The sequence below is a fragment of the Gobius niger genome (genome assembly GCF_951799975.1).
Source record: "Gobius niger genome assembly, chromosome: 5".
Lineage (NCBI taxonomy): Eukaryota > Metazoa > Chordata > Actinopteri > Gobiiformes > Gobiidae > Gobius > Gobius niger.
Genome location: NC_136856.1, coordinates 31,754,821 through 31,769,728, shown reverse-complemented (window position 1 = coordinate 31,769,728; position 14,908 = coordinate 31,754,821). Strand labels below are relative to the sequence as shown.

Below are 14,908 nucleotides of genomic sequence, written 5' to 3'. Positions count from 1 at the left end.
ATCCTGTTTATAACTGAATAAAATTCTCAATAAATAAGGCTGGAATTAGATATTAAAAGAATCCCTCTGAAAAAACCTTCATAATCTTGTCCAATTCTAGAAAGTGTAGAGTCGAGTCTGTGGGAGCTCAAGTGGACATGTTGTTGGAAGAGTGGAATGAAAAACTCATTTTAAGAAAACGAGACTAAGGTTTTGTAACGTCTGCACGTGCATGTATATTTATCCCGTCTTTAGCCGCGGCTGTCTCCCACACAGGAAATGACCATATTTGGATTACGGCGTCATCTCGGTCGCCTTTCGCTTTTTTACTTCGACATTAAAACTGACGTTAAGGGAGAAAAATAGCAAACTGTGAAAAGTGTACATTATCAACTGCCATGTCTCGCCTTAAAACCAAATAATCTGCCTCTCTGGCTCCAGAAGTAAAAAAAAATGCCATTCATTTTCCCCCATAGACAAAATAACCAAGCTTTTAATAAGAGTTTAAGAATGACACGATAACTCGTCACCATGAAACACACAAGTATTGGGTCAAAGTGTAGCTTAGCCTCCGTTGTGCCATAAAACTCAACATTTCAATGTTTTAAAAAGAGTCTATGGGAAAAATGAATGAGCAGAGTGGGTTTAGAAGATTTGACTAATAAAAAAAGCATCTACTGGCAGATCATTTTGCTCTAAACATGAGAAATTCAATGTGAAACAATTGCAAACACACTACCAGTTCAAATATTGTAAGCCTATATAGGTTTTTTCATTTTATATTTTGTAGAGACACATTTCACAAGTTTTATTTTCCATTTTAAGCCTGTACAAGCTCGCAGACAAGACCGATTGTGGATGAAATGGATCAACGCGTCCACAAGTCTTCAGAGTTCGCGTGATGAGTCTGCCATTTGCGACGAACGCACCGTCTGACAGAGCCGGGTGAGCGGCTAAACAAACATGGCGGACATGATGCGGACACAAGCGGTTTACTACACCTTCCGAAAAAAACAAACAAACGTCAAAATGAACAGAAACAGCTGAACTCAACCGTCCAGCGCAGGAGCACGTGTGGATATGGATCTTCTCAGTCTCTTATATATTATTGTTACTATTATGAGAATGACTCCCGGCCCCCTCTCACGCACACAGTCCTGTTGTCATGGAAACAGCCCCACCCAAAGAAAAAGGTGCTAAGGTCACTGCTGGCCCTCCTTCTTCTCTCCTTCTGTCGAGCTGGAGCCGCTGCTGCTGGAGCCGCTGCTGCTGCCGCTGTTGCCTTCGCGCTCTGCTGCCATCTGCAGGACACACAGGGAACAGCGTCACCACAAGCCTCCACCTCCGAGACGCTCTTTCAGCTCAGGAGGATAAAAGCACCTTTACATACACGCATGATGATGTGTATCCAAGTACAGCCAATTAGCCTCAGGTATAAATAACAAGTTAAATGTTACAATTTAATAAAAGCTACAAATTACAGTAAAAACCTAATGTAAGTTCAAGTGATGACTCAAGTTTCACCCAAACGATTAGAACATTGTGTAAAATAAGTGCTCCAAAAAATGTTTGTACACGTTTTGTTTTATTTAAGCTTCACTTTGGCAGTGCTGTTGATATTTATTTATTTTTAAATCAGATTAATCACAATTTGATCATTCACGATTAATTGCAGTAAATGTGAATGTGCAGTTAAAATCTCAGAAACAATACGAAGCAACCTAAATCGTTTCAAACCAATAAGGCACTAACAGGCTGCCCTCCTGTACACGACTCTATGATATTCTCACACTGCATGACGGCAAAGGCCCTGGCCGCTCCCTCAGCCACTTAACACATTAGATCATTATACAATCAAACCATTAAGATTAAGCTAAACTGCTTCCATCACTGCAATATCCTTCAGAAGTATTAAACTGCTAAGCTTTGAAAGCTTTAGCGATTTACGCTGTATAAAACTAACTTTCAAATGTCTCAATCTGCTCCTGAGCCAAATATACAGAAACAAAACAGCAACAGAGTCACCAGAGGCTCCTTCAATAACAGCTGTACGATTCCTCATTTGGTCAGTCTGCCTTTATGTACAAAAGTGAGACGTTGTAGAACTCACTACCCCAGTTACAATGTTCACCTCTCGAGCGAAAGTCTTGGCTGAAATCTCAACAGAACTGCACCCATTTGTAACCGGCACCGAGTTTGTGTGCATTAATCATTTGTACAGAGTATAGAGGTACATATTTAGAAGAAAATTGCTACACCCCAGTTATTTTTACTTTAAGCTAAATTAAATGTAGGCCAGTGTGTGCGAGGGCGTGTGCGGACCTTCTTGTACGCCATCTCGAAGAGCTTGAGCGACGCCTGCTGCAGGGTGGTGGCGGCCTGTTTGATGTTCTCTCCGGTCTCAGAGTCTTTGTTGGCCAGAAGGTTCTGCACTTTGGAGATCTCCTCTTTCAGCTTGGCGCACTGTGAAGCACAGAGGGAAAGGCACTCTAGTCAACTGTACAACTGAACGAGGCCATTGTGACGTGAAGGCAAGGTCAGAGGTGAACCTCATCTGCGGGCAGCTGGTCTTTGAACTCCTCCATCTTGGACTCCGTGTCGTGGATGATGCCCTCGGCCATGTTCACCGCCTCCACTCGGTCCTGCACAAACATGGAGCTTCATGTTAGGGCTCCAGTTATTTACGCTCACTGCCTACGTTTACATGCTGACCAAGAATCTGATCGAGTAATGAAGTGAAAAAAGGATTAAAGTCAGTCACCTTTCTCCTGCGGTCCTCCTCCGCGTACCTCTCGGCGTTCTTGATCATGTTCTCGATGTCGTCTTTGCTCAGACCTCCTGAAGACTGGATCACGACTGCGAGCGCAAGAAGACCTCGTTAGAAGCTCTTTTGGATCGACTAAACTTATCGAAATGTCGGGTAAAAACACTCACTCTGCTGCTCGCGGCCCGTGCCCTTGTCTTTGGCCGACACGTGCACGATGCCGTTGGCATCGATGTCGAAGGTGACCTCGATCTGGGGCACTCCTCGGGGCGCCGGGGGGACGCCCACCAGGGTGAACTGTCCCAGGACCTTGTTGTCGGCCGCCATCTCCCTCTCGCCCTGGCACACCTTGATCTCCACCTGCGTCTGCCCGTCCGCCGCCGTGGAGAACACCTGCAGCAAACAGAGGGGACTCTTTGAATGTTTTTGAAATCATTCGGGAACAGAGGCGAATCAGTGATTGAGCTACGGTCAGTTAGCCGTGCACGTGTGACAATATATCGCAATATTTTGCAGTACAATAAGAAACCCATACTTTTTATTCCAACAGTGATGCTTTTGATGCTCAAACATATTAATGAGGCTGCTGTGCTCCACTGTCAAACAAATATGTTACTTTTCTAATCCCTATCATTAAAAGGAAGATACATTTGTGGTTCCATTTTTTCTTAGTGGAAAGAAATCTGTGGTTTCTTGTTTATTTGAATGTAACTTAAGTCAGGGATAGCTTACATATTTGTAAAGAACAATACACATGAAACAAATGTAAATCAGAAGGATTAAAAAAACGTGATATGCTGTTTGCAAAAAGTAATCGCTCAATATTTTGAGGGGCTTTCTGGGTGTTGTGATAAAGTGATACTTCACATCACAACATTCATTAAAATAGCTTTGTGGCTCAAAAGATTTATTGACTTGAATCAGTGTTAATTTTGACAACACATTTTAATTTAGTTTCAGTCTTAGTCTTTTGACGAAAATGTAATTCGATTTTAGTCTAGTTTTAGTCAAAAAAATATCTTCAATTTTAGTCTAGTTTTAGTCGACTAAAACTGCAAGTAATTTTAGTCGACTAAAATTAGACTAATTTAGTCGACTTTGCATTGATAATATTCATTATAATCATATTTAATCTGGTTCCTCTGCTTCATGGAGCTGCTCCACATGAACAAAGCTCAGAGCTGATCCTTTGGCAGAGAATTTACATGATCTGAGGCTCTTTCAGACGGTCAATAGAAGTTTGGATGATTTTAGTCTCTCCTTTTCATTTTTATTTAGTCTTATTTTAGTCGACTAAAATATCTGGACATTTTAGTGACACATTTAGTGTCATGAGTTTTAATTTAGTTTTAGTCCAATTTTAGTCGTCAAAAATATCACTTTGACTAAAATTAAGACTAAATATTTTAGTCGATGAAATTAACACTGACTTGAATAAAAAAATTCAAAAAATGACTGTCTCATAAAGGCGTCCAAAAGTGGAGATGTTTAAAATGTTGAAATTGATCATTATTTGGAAGTGACAGGATTCACAAAGCTGCTGCAGACATATTTCAACTGACCAACATCACGCAAATGTGTCTGAATATAGTCACTACTTTTGAATACCTTTGTCAGAAAATAACTGGACCTTAGTTTATACGCACCGACAGAAAACACTGAACATTGTGACCGCTTTTGTTTTTAGAGTCTGAAATGATGCCTGTTCTTTTCCCATTGGTTGCCACATGTATGTGACGTGTGCACAGTTACCTGGCTCTTCTTGGTGGGGATGGTGGTGTTGCGGTTGATGAGCTTAGTGAAGACCCCTCCCAGAGTCTCGATGCCCAGGGACAGGGGGGTGACGTCCAGCAGCAGCACGTCCGTCACGTCCCCGGCCAGCACCCCGCCCTGGATGGCCGCCCCGATCGCCACCGCCTCGTCCGGGTTCACCGACTTACTGGGGGCGCGGCCGAACAGGTCCTGCACCGTCTGCTGCACCTGAGGACGGGAGCAGAGCACATGATAACCATCTCGGGTGCTGAGAAGTTGGGGGTTCCCAGAGTCAGGACTAAACATGGTGAAGCTAAAGCCAAGATCTCATGAGGATGTGAGAACAGCCAGGCTGAAAACAGTTTTTACCGGTGGATTTATCTGCACTCTTGCTTTTACTATAATTCATAATTGTTTTTATGGATTGACTGCTTCTTAAAGGGATATTTCAGGATTTTTGACATAGGGCCTCATTTCCTAGTTATCCAGAGTGTTGATTTCTGGAGATATTTTTTTTGGTAATTCATGCAGTTCTTACATTTGAAGAGTTTCGTGGCGCTAGGCTAGTGCATTTCTATGGTATCAGCTAGCCTACATTAAAAACAATCTGACACACTCCACAGTGCACCTGAGGAAAATCACTTACGCCAGACTAACCATATAAATGTCTGTGTCGATGGAATAATTTTTGGAATATAACTGACCTTGCATCACATGAATGATCGCATTTTGAGGGACTATTTTCTAGCAGATCAATCCGCCGCCGCGTAGCTTATACAACCACGAAGCTGATGCTATTTTAAATGCAATATGGTTAAAATTATTCTATGGACACAGACATTTATATGGTTTGCGGCGTTATAAGTGAGTCAGACTGTTTTTAATGCAAGCTGATATCGTAGAAATGCGCAAGCCTTGCATTAGCCTAGCGCCACGAAAGGTATCAGCAACACTCTGGATAACTAGGAAATTAGGCCCTATGTCAAAAATCTTGAAATATCCCTTTAATAGGTGATTCAATTGCCTTGTGTATGAATTGTGCTCTTCAAAGAAACTTGCTTTGCCTCATATTCCATATCATCATTAATCAGAGAATTGTTTAAGAACTGTCATCTGTGAGATCAATAAAGTATCATCTTATCTTATCTTGTCGTCCACCGGAAATGACAAAGCCATTGATATTCAAGCAATCTTAGTGAAAAGACAATCAGCTCATTGTACAGATTGTAATACATTCAAACCAACAGCAGATGGCAGTGTGGCGTACCTTGGGCATGCGGCTCATGCCTCCCACCAGCAGCACCTCCCCGATGTCTCCCTTGGACACCTCAGCGTCCTGCATGGCCTTCTGACAGGGCGCCACGGTGCGGCGGATCAGGTCGGCCACGATGCCCTCGAACTGGGACCGGGTCAGCTTAATGTTCAGATGCTTCGGCCCGGACGCGTCCATGGTCAGGTACGGCAGGTTAATGTCCGTCTGCGGGAGAGCGCCACAACACGACTCAATACAGAGAAAGAAAGTGTGAACAATGTGTGCGTGGTTAAATGTGTGGTCCTGTACTAGCCCCGTCCTGCCGTGTCCAGGAGGGGGCACTCTCACTGGACCAGCCCTGCAGTCGTCCAGCTGCAGGAGCTCCAGAACAGAGTCTGAGACTGAACAGAGGTGTGTCGCTCCAGTATTTCTTTCACAAACACTGCGCAATAGCTGGATTTTTACAGGATTTCAATTGGGTTAAGGCTGGATACTGTTAAATTTACTACGATACCTGAACAATACTTTTTTATACTGACACTATATATTTCTTACCTAAACCCGTGCAACAGAACAATAGGATGAACTGCTCTAGTCCGTTATGGCAGAAGGCGCTGTTGGGCCAAGTTAATGCAGAGCAAGAACTACTTCCTACTTCTCACTACGTTTTTAAAATCAATGTAAGCTGGCTGCACTAACAACAACTCATAATGCAATGGATTTGCTCTCTAAATATTTACAAACAAGCGATGCATCTTTTTTTCCTATAAGCAAGTGCCAGGAAACAGCTGGAGCTAAGCTAGCTGAGTTTTGCTAGCCATAGTAGCTCAATATTAAGTTGTCTTCATTACAGATCACCAAAACAGAACAGAACTGAGCACATTTTATCCAGTTTGGCATTATACAAATCTAATCAAAACAGCAATAGAAACAGAAAATGAGGATGAAAACGCAACAAGATCAGTTTTGTAGTATTAAATTTAGTCTAGTAACCATCAATAAGCCCGTCACATCTCTCCCTCTCCAGGCAAACAGGTGGAGTGGCCAATCAACGTATCAAATATCTCCTGGATCCAAAACTAAAATGGTTTATATAATATTACACCACAATTCCATCACAAAATACAAGGTCAATTCCCCAACCACAGAACTTCAACAGACACGGGTTAATCTCGAGAGAGAACGGGCCTCACCTGCAGGGCGGAGGACAGCTCACACTTGGCCTTCTCCGCAGCCTCTCGGACTCTCTGCAGCGCCATGCTGTCCTTCATCAGGTCCACTCCGGTCTAGAGGACAGGTTCACATGTCAGTCAAACCGTTGAGTGTGTAAGTGTCTTCAGGCCGAGGTCACAGTTTAGATGTTGCTCAGAAGGGGCAGCACAATACAATACAAAGTGTATGGATTCATCTTTGAGGGTCTGGTTTTGGTGCGTGGCCTACCTCTCTCTTGAACTCCTTGACGATGTGCTTGAGCAAGTGCTGGTCGAAGTCCTCTCCTCCCAGGAAAGTGTCTCCGTTGGTGGACTTGACCTCGAACACCCCCTTCTGGATCTCCAGGACGGAGATGTCGAACGTCCCGCCGCCCAGATCGTACACGGCGATGCTGCAACAGACCCAGAACACCCTCAGGTTAGGACAGCCGCGGCACAGATTCGGACTGGGTTCTTTGTGTCGGTTCCTGAGCACTCACATCTTGTCCTGGGTCTTGTCCAGCCCGTAGGCCAGGGCGGCGGCCGTCGGCTCGTTGATGACGCGGAGGACGTTCAGGCCTGCGATCTGACCCGCGTCTTTGGTCGCCTGAAATCACACATTACTTTTTCATTTGTTTTTTTAAAAGCAACACTGCAGGATTGAAGATGATTTTTGCGACAACATCCTGTGTCCGTTCAATGTAAGATCTCACATTGTACTCACTGGACTAAATGCAGACTCTCTCGAATCTAATGTGACTCCTGATCGTGACAGTTGTCAGACCCATGCCAGTTTAGTACGCCATTTTGGTCAGGCCTAGAGCTGTGCATTTAATCGAAATGCAATTACTATTTGGATTATTACACTAAACGATGACAAAAATGGCATAATCAAGAAAAAAGAAGTTGCTCATATCCTTTGTCCAGGCGTTGGCTGTTGCAGAAAAGTCTAAAACTCTTCAGGAGCAGATCTCACAAACGCAGCTCAAAGGAATAGGCCACTGTTTTTGCATACAGAGATATGTTCTTATCTGAGCTTAGACGCGTTGATGCGTAGCGGTCTAGTCTTTACAACTGCCTTCAGTCACGTAAATAGATTTAATAATAGATAGTATTCAGCCTCTCCTCCCCTCCTCTATAGAGCCAGACGTGGATGAAGTTAGAAGCGGCCAAGCTCTTCCATGTCTCCCCTATTGTAATATGGTCACGTGAGTAGTTACACGATCCAAGTATAGTCACACAAAGTTAAATGTCGATTTTCTAAGCTGATAAAACGGGGAACTATATTGCAAGGCGTAGGAATATCTTGGAAGCACTTCAACTTGACTGTGTGGACGAAGATATTACTACGCCTTGCAATACAGTTCCCTTTTTATCCGCTTAGAAAATGGACATGTTTAATTTTGTTTAACTGTTTGGATGGTGAAACTACTGACATTAGGGCTGTGCAATTAATCGAAATTCGATTACGATTTCGAGTATTACCCCAAAACGATTATTAAATTAGCATAATCGAAATTATTTATTTTTTCACTTTATTTTTTTTTTTCAAAGCAGACTTACATTATTTCATGCCGCTGGGATTATTTTCCCTTCGCATTTCATGTGCCATGACTCAAAAACTAACGGCGCTGTGTGATGATGTCATCAGGCCGCACTGCTCAGTTTACTTGTGCAGGTGTGAGGGCTGGCCAGCAGGGGGCAGGTGTGAAACAGGGACCTGTCCTTAATTGAGGCATACTTGAAATCATTTGTACTTTTATGACTGTTCAAAAACCATAAAATATTCAGCATAGTTGTTTGATTAATAAATAAAATAAAATAAAGGTAGACTTTTTTTTTTAAAGGCAACAAATAATCGTTTGAATAATCGGGATTTCAATTATGACCAAAATAATCGTGATTATTATTTTTTCAATAATCGAGCAGCCCTAACTCACATAACTATATTTAAATAGTGGAATCGTGGAGAAGCTTGGTAGCTTCTAACTTCACCCCCGCTTGGCCCCATAGAGGAGAAGCTAAATGCTAACACCGTCTGTGCTCTATTGGTGGCACGCGTAAATACCAGACGACAGGTACACATCAACTCGTCTAAGCTCAGGTAAGAACATATCTCAGTATGGAAGGTAAACTCGTATCATTTCAACTGGACTTTTAGTTTTGATTCGATGTTGTATCAATTAAGACGTTTCAACAGTCGCCCAACGGTCGTCATCAGTTTGGACTTTGAGTCTGAGCACTGGTCTTGCACACACAGCTGTAGGTGATGACCCACTAGGCCACACCTGTGCCAATAAATAATTGTTTGAATAATCCTGATTTCAATGATGACTCAAAACGAAACACCACTTAAACTCGTACCTGTCTCTGGGAGTCGTTGAAGTAGGCGGGCACAGTGACCACGGCGTTCTTCACGTTGGTTCCCAGGTAACTCTCTGTGGGCAGATGGTGCACGTTTAAATAAAGTCATGTGAAATAAGTGCATAAGCAGATAGGAAGCTTCTTCACACCTGCCGTCTCCTTCATCTTCATGAGCACGAAGGCTCCGGCCTGACTGGGGGAGTACATCTTCCCGTGAGCTTCCACCCAGGCGTCTCCGTTTGACGCACGCACGATTTTGTACGGCACATTGTTCCTGTTTGTCACATCAGGAATGAAGACCATTAATACAATTTCAGATCAACATTCAGACGGATCCTGAATCAAATGACACCTTTTTAAGGCTCTCTTAAATCACTGTAGCTGCGTCTGATACATGTGCTATTGTTATTGTGCGCTGACATTTTGCAAGCTTTTTTCCACTCTACAAATTTAAAAAAGTGTGAACCCTTTTAATGACGTGAAGTGTGAAGTCTTAGATACTCGATAAGTGGCCTCCTAAAACATCTGGGTGCACATTGACAGAACTCTTTCTTTTAAATCCATGTATTAAATCTTGCTCTGCTCCACTCACAGGTCCTTCTGCACCTCGGCGTCGTCATAGCGCCGCCCGATCAGCCTCTTGGTGGCGTACAGCGTGTTCTGGGGGTTGGTGACGGCCTGGCGTTTAGCGGGCATCCCCACCAGGCGCTCGCCTTCAGCTGTGAAGGCCACCACGGAGGGGGTGGTGCGGGCGCCCTCTGCGTTCTCCAGCACCTGCCGTCACACACAGGGGAACAGAAACATGAGCGCTGAAACGTGTGTCAATACGCCTGCCCACACTGGCGTCTCTCGTCTGCTGACCTTGGCCTGTTTGCCGTCCATGACGGCCACACAGGAGTTGGTGGTGCCCAGGTCGATGCCGATGACGGCCCCTCTGATGGCCTCCGACCTGCACACACACAACCACACAGTTTATTCATTCATGTATTCATTCTAAATGACATCTTGTGGTGATACTTTATATAATCACACATAAAAGTCCTCCCTTATTGTGAAGGGCGGATGTTATGTTGGGATGTGTCGCGAAGTTGTCCCACTTGTTTGGAGTGAGAAATAAATTTCCTTCCAGATAACCTTGTCTTTTCTTTTGTGTTTGAGTGAATCTCTCTCTGTACATAATTCTTTAAATTTGCTTGTAATATTTAGTCAAAAAGTTATTTGATTGTATCTTACTTCAACAGATAGATTTTTTTTAATCCATTTAAAAAGTATAAAAGAGATAAAGTGACATCACACAGACGTGAACCGGAAGTACAGCCCCGTTGTCATGGCAACGTTAGCGAGACCAACATGGAGACTGAGGAAAATTTTTGATGCGTTTAGTGCAAAGTTTAGACAGAGGAGGCTATTTGAGAGCGAATGGATTAAAGGAAAAAGGAAAGTGCTGTTTAATGGTCGGAGCAAAATCTCGTTGTTGCCCGTCGAAGTGTGCGCCGCATGGTATGAAATAGCTTTCCTCAATAAGGCAAAGCTCATAAACAAACCTGAGAGTTTGCGCTCGTATCACTAACGAATAGTGATGCAACGGATCATCATTGACCTGCGATCCGTTTGGATCAATATCTTCGGGGCGGCACACATGTGATCTGCCTGTTTCTTCATGCAAAAAAAAAAAAAGTTGTTCACGTTCAGTCCAGACACTGCGTGGTCAGGGTGAGCGGAGGAACGGAGGAGCGTGAACACCCCGCGTCATTTAAATGGGAACATTTTGGGTTCCCTGTCAAACTTAATGATGAAGGACAGAGGTTGGATAGAGTGCACGGCTCCCGTGTTGTCTGAGCACTAAACAAAACCCTGAGAAAAGCAGATAATGATAGAGGCTTATTAAAGATCCTCATGGCGCTGGAGGAGTCAGCTCAGCGTCTCCCCTGTCAACGCCACCTTCCCTGTTCATCCCTGCTCTGAGAGTCCTCCATGTTGGGCCATGTATGCGCATTTCTCCGCATCTGTGCGGAACAAACAATCCTAAACTTTCACGGCAAACTGCTGCTGTTTCATGACGGGACACATCGAGTGCGAGGAGCAAGACACAGACGCACAATGTGTGCCAGGGCAGACATCACTACACTCCTCAAGATAGCACGCGTTTATAAGTTGAAATAGCGCCGCAAATGATCTGCAGTCACACGGACAGTCACTGATCTGAAAAGCCCACAAAAGTTAGAAAAACATTCTTAGCAGAGGGTCCATGAAGGGCATAGAGGGATGTGTGCACTACAGGAACGACGATCTCTGAAGTAAACAGGATTGATATGCATTCTGCACTATTGGCTTCAACTGTATATGAGCTCTATCAGCCTGTGTCTGTCCATAACAATGTTATTCCTAAAGTATGTCTCTCTGTGAATGAATTAACGTTACTATAAAATAATGTCCATTGCTAGTTATGATCTTTGGATTATATTAGTCAATAATCTTATTAAAATAGCTCTTTTCAGAGTTAAAGCACTGTTTGGGACCCCCCCTCTGTAGACGGCCTTAAACCAACTGTTACAACGGCTGCTGCTGCGTTGGTTAATATGCCTGATCTTACATTATTTACTTCCATGAAAATTGTCCCAGAAGTAATTTGGATTGTTTATAAGTATGACGATACTCACGCATAGTCTCTTCTGGAAAGGACTCTGGCAACATCTGGGTGGAAGCCATTCCAACACGCCTGAAACACACAACATTAGCATGAATCAATAAAAAAAAAATATATAATAATAATAATAATAATAATAAATAATAATAATAACTCTCTAATAATTGGAGAACCTTTAGCTTTGATTACAGCGCATCGTTTCAAACTGCTTCTATCATGTGAAAAGAGCTAGTGTTAAATTAATTTTCACCATAATCTTATTTTGATGATGGGAGAATGCGACGACTGAGCAAAGCCTTCTCCAGCACAAGATCTTTAACTCTGGAGGCCAGTCCATGTGTGACAATGAGGTCTCATCATCCCTGGACCTTGATCGCATGCTGCAAAAAGTAATCTTGAAACTAGTTACATTTTCTTGAAAAAGGTGAATTTGTCTTTGATTTGAGAGTCTCATTTCAAGAAATCTGTCCACGGGGCAAGATATTTACACTTAAATTAAGATGAAACAACTTCAACGGCTATATTTCAACTAAATTGAGAAATTAATAGTTTTGGGTGTGGCGATTTCTTCTATCTTTGTGTAAATATCTTGACCCATGGACAGATTTTTTTTAATTAAGACTCTCAAATCGAGGACAAAAGAACTAATTTAAAGAAAATGCTACTTATTTGAAGACTACTTTTTGCAGTGATGCGAGCCCGATGAATCCTGCCACAGTCATCTTGGAATATCCACTGGCCATTGGTGAAGACAAGTAAACATTGATAGATCAAGCCGGTGGATTCAGTGTTCAGGTAGTCAGCTGACCTCACTCTTCAAGAACATGATGTAATACAGCAATATTCCAATACTAGGCTCTTCCATTTTTACCATGTTAAATACAAGTGGCAGAAATACAACGGTGTGGACTAGGCTTAGCTTAACCTTGTCCAGAGACAAAAACTACTTCGCTCAGATTGCAGTGCTCCAGGTGGATTCTCAAGATGATGAGAAGTAGACTACATTGCGGTTTGAAACAGTAGTTGAGTGCAATATGGGGTCTGTAGTGGACGGTGGCCACAGTTTTGAGAGGTAAAAATAACAGTGGCCTGACACCATTGAATAGGACAGGCTTAAACCCACTGTAATGAAATTATACAACACAAATATTCTCCCTCGTGTTATCTAGTGAACTGTCCATTGTGACTTGTCCCACATGTGCAACATTGCAGCACGAGGGGGGCGGGGACAGCCACTGAAGGTCATTGAGGACCACTTCTTCATCCCAAATCTCCCTGAACCCGTGTCCCACAGGCGGCGGGACGTCATTCACTCATAAAACACCACAGTCAGACAGTCAGTCAGTAGAATTTCAACTATTTCAACTGTACCTGGTGATCGCAGACTTTGAAACTAACAAGCCATGTTCCCTAACACTTGTTATTACACCAGTTTAACGCTTATATCAATGCCTCTCTCCAGCCACGGACCGAGATAGCACTCTTTCCATGTGGGTAGTTAAAGGATAATATCGGCAGATTAAATGGCTTGCTTGACCTAGGGAAACCATCATCGGTAAAGCTTGCGTTTTAATATATTTTTTTTTCATTTCCACCTGTTCACCGAAACACTCAACTTGTTCCATTTCCACTGCTTTAAGAAGTGATCACGTAAGTCACAAGATGCGACCAGCTTCAGCGATGGCGACACAATCATGTAACTGGCCTCGGCTAACAGGTAGCGTGCTAAGCTAACCGGTAAACTGTTGAAAAAAGACGATCTCGCTTTCACAAAACGATCAGATCAAGCCAGAGGTTGATAAATGAGAAAGCTAACCTTCTTGATGAGCGAGGACACGCTTCTGGCGGAGGTGACCGTGGGGAGAGTCCTTGACATGTTCCTGGCGGCGCTCAACATTTTGGCAGGGGAGAGAGATTAGCCCAAAAAAAAAGTCACGAACACGATCGGAAGATTTGCAGGAAATGTTAGGGAAGCTGGACAGCGGTTGTAAGGCAGAGGGCTGTCAAAGCAGAGAGTTTCGTCGCTGGAAGTGCAGATTTGGTCGGGGGTGAACAGCTCGCTTTCAGAGGCTGCAGATGTGAAGGAACTACGCTTCTCGAATTATCCAACACATGTTGCACCATGCACCGCTGAAGGACCCCGGGCAGTGCTGGCCACGGCGTGCCTGAGTTCAGTAATTCACATTAGCAATATTTTAATCGTAATATTTGTGATAAAAGTGTAATTGTATTGTGGGTATTTTGATAAGTAGGAAAATACTTACTTGGTGCAGGAGTATTGGTAAAATTGGAGATAAAATTTGTGTAATTCTGGACGCGCGAGAGCAAAAGGCACATGCACGCGATGGGCATGTGAAGGTCATGATGTAACAGGAAAGAAAGATTTTTTTTTTCTCCACCAAATTAAATAATTTAAACAAACTATTTGTTCAGAAACGCATTTCATATCTTTGTTATCAAATAGGGGAATATCAGTAATGTTTATAAACTTCAAATGAAATCTACATCTAGAAAATGTACTCACAATTATTAAATCATTACACATATATTATGCTTTGCATCTTTCATACACATAATTCAATACTAGTCTATTTGAAAGGAAAAAAGTTGGGCACACTGTTTTTCTTTCTTTTCTTTTTTTTTAAACTATCAGTCAATTATATAGATGACCCCCATAATCTAATTCAATATTTTTTGATTAACTTGATGAATTAATTAAATTCATGAAAACGATTTAAAACAAAAAACAAAAACAACCACAGAAAAATCATATGAAATATAAATGGCCTGAATAAATAGGACAAAAAAACAAAAAAAACATTGGTCAAAAATGACACTTTAAAAAAAAAAAAACGCAAAACACCATTTATTCGCCGGTTCGTGGCTTGAATAAATGCTAATTGATTGAATACAGCCAATCATGCAGAATTGAAGCTGCCTCTGATTACAAGAATTTCCAT

General features: G+C 42.6%; 1 protein-coding gene across 2 annotated transcripts; it reads right to left on the bottom strand.

The window, feature by feature from the left end:
- Positions 1-544: 544 nt before the first annotated feature.
- hspa9 (heat shock protein 9) lies at positions 545-14,027 on the bottom strand. Of its 2 annotated transcripts, none has more exons than XM_079557271.1 (16): positions 13,765-14,027; positions 11,962-12,020; positions 10,163-10,250; positions 9,894-10,075; positions 9,451-9,575; positions 9,302-9,375; positions 7,438-7,544; positions 7,188-7,350; positions 6,941-7,033; positions 5,763-5,972; positions 4,496-4,723; positions 2,914-3,136; positions 2,741-2,835; positions 2,529-2,621; positions 2,302-2,442; positions 545-1,268 (listed from the first exon to the last, which is right to left on the bottom strand). In XM_079557271.1, exons 1-16 carry the CDS (start codon positions 13,843-13,845, stop codon positions 1,182-1,184), a joined length of 2,049 nt encoding a protein of 682 aa, XP_079413397.1. In that variant the 5' UTR covers positions 13,846-14,027; the 3' UTR covers positions 545-1,181. The 2 variants fall into 2 exon arrangements, with proteins under 2 accessions (XP_079413397.1, XP_079413396.1); XM_079557270.1 differs by having other exon boundaries at positions 546-1,280; positions 13,765-14,026.
- Between the last annotated feature and the right edge of the window lie 881 nt (positions 14,028-14,908).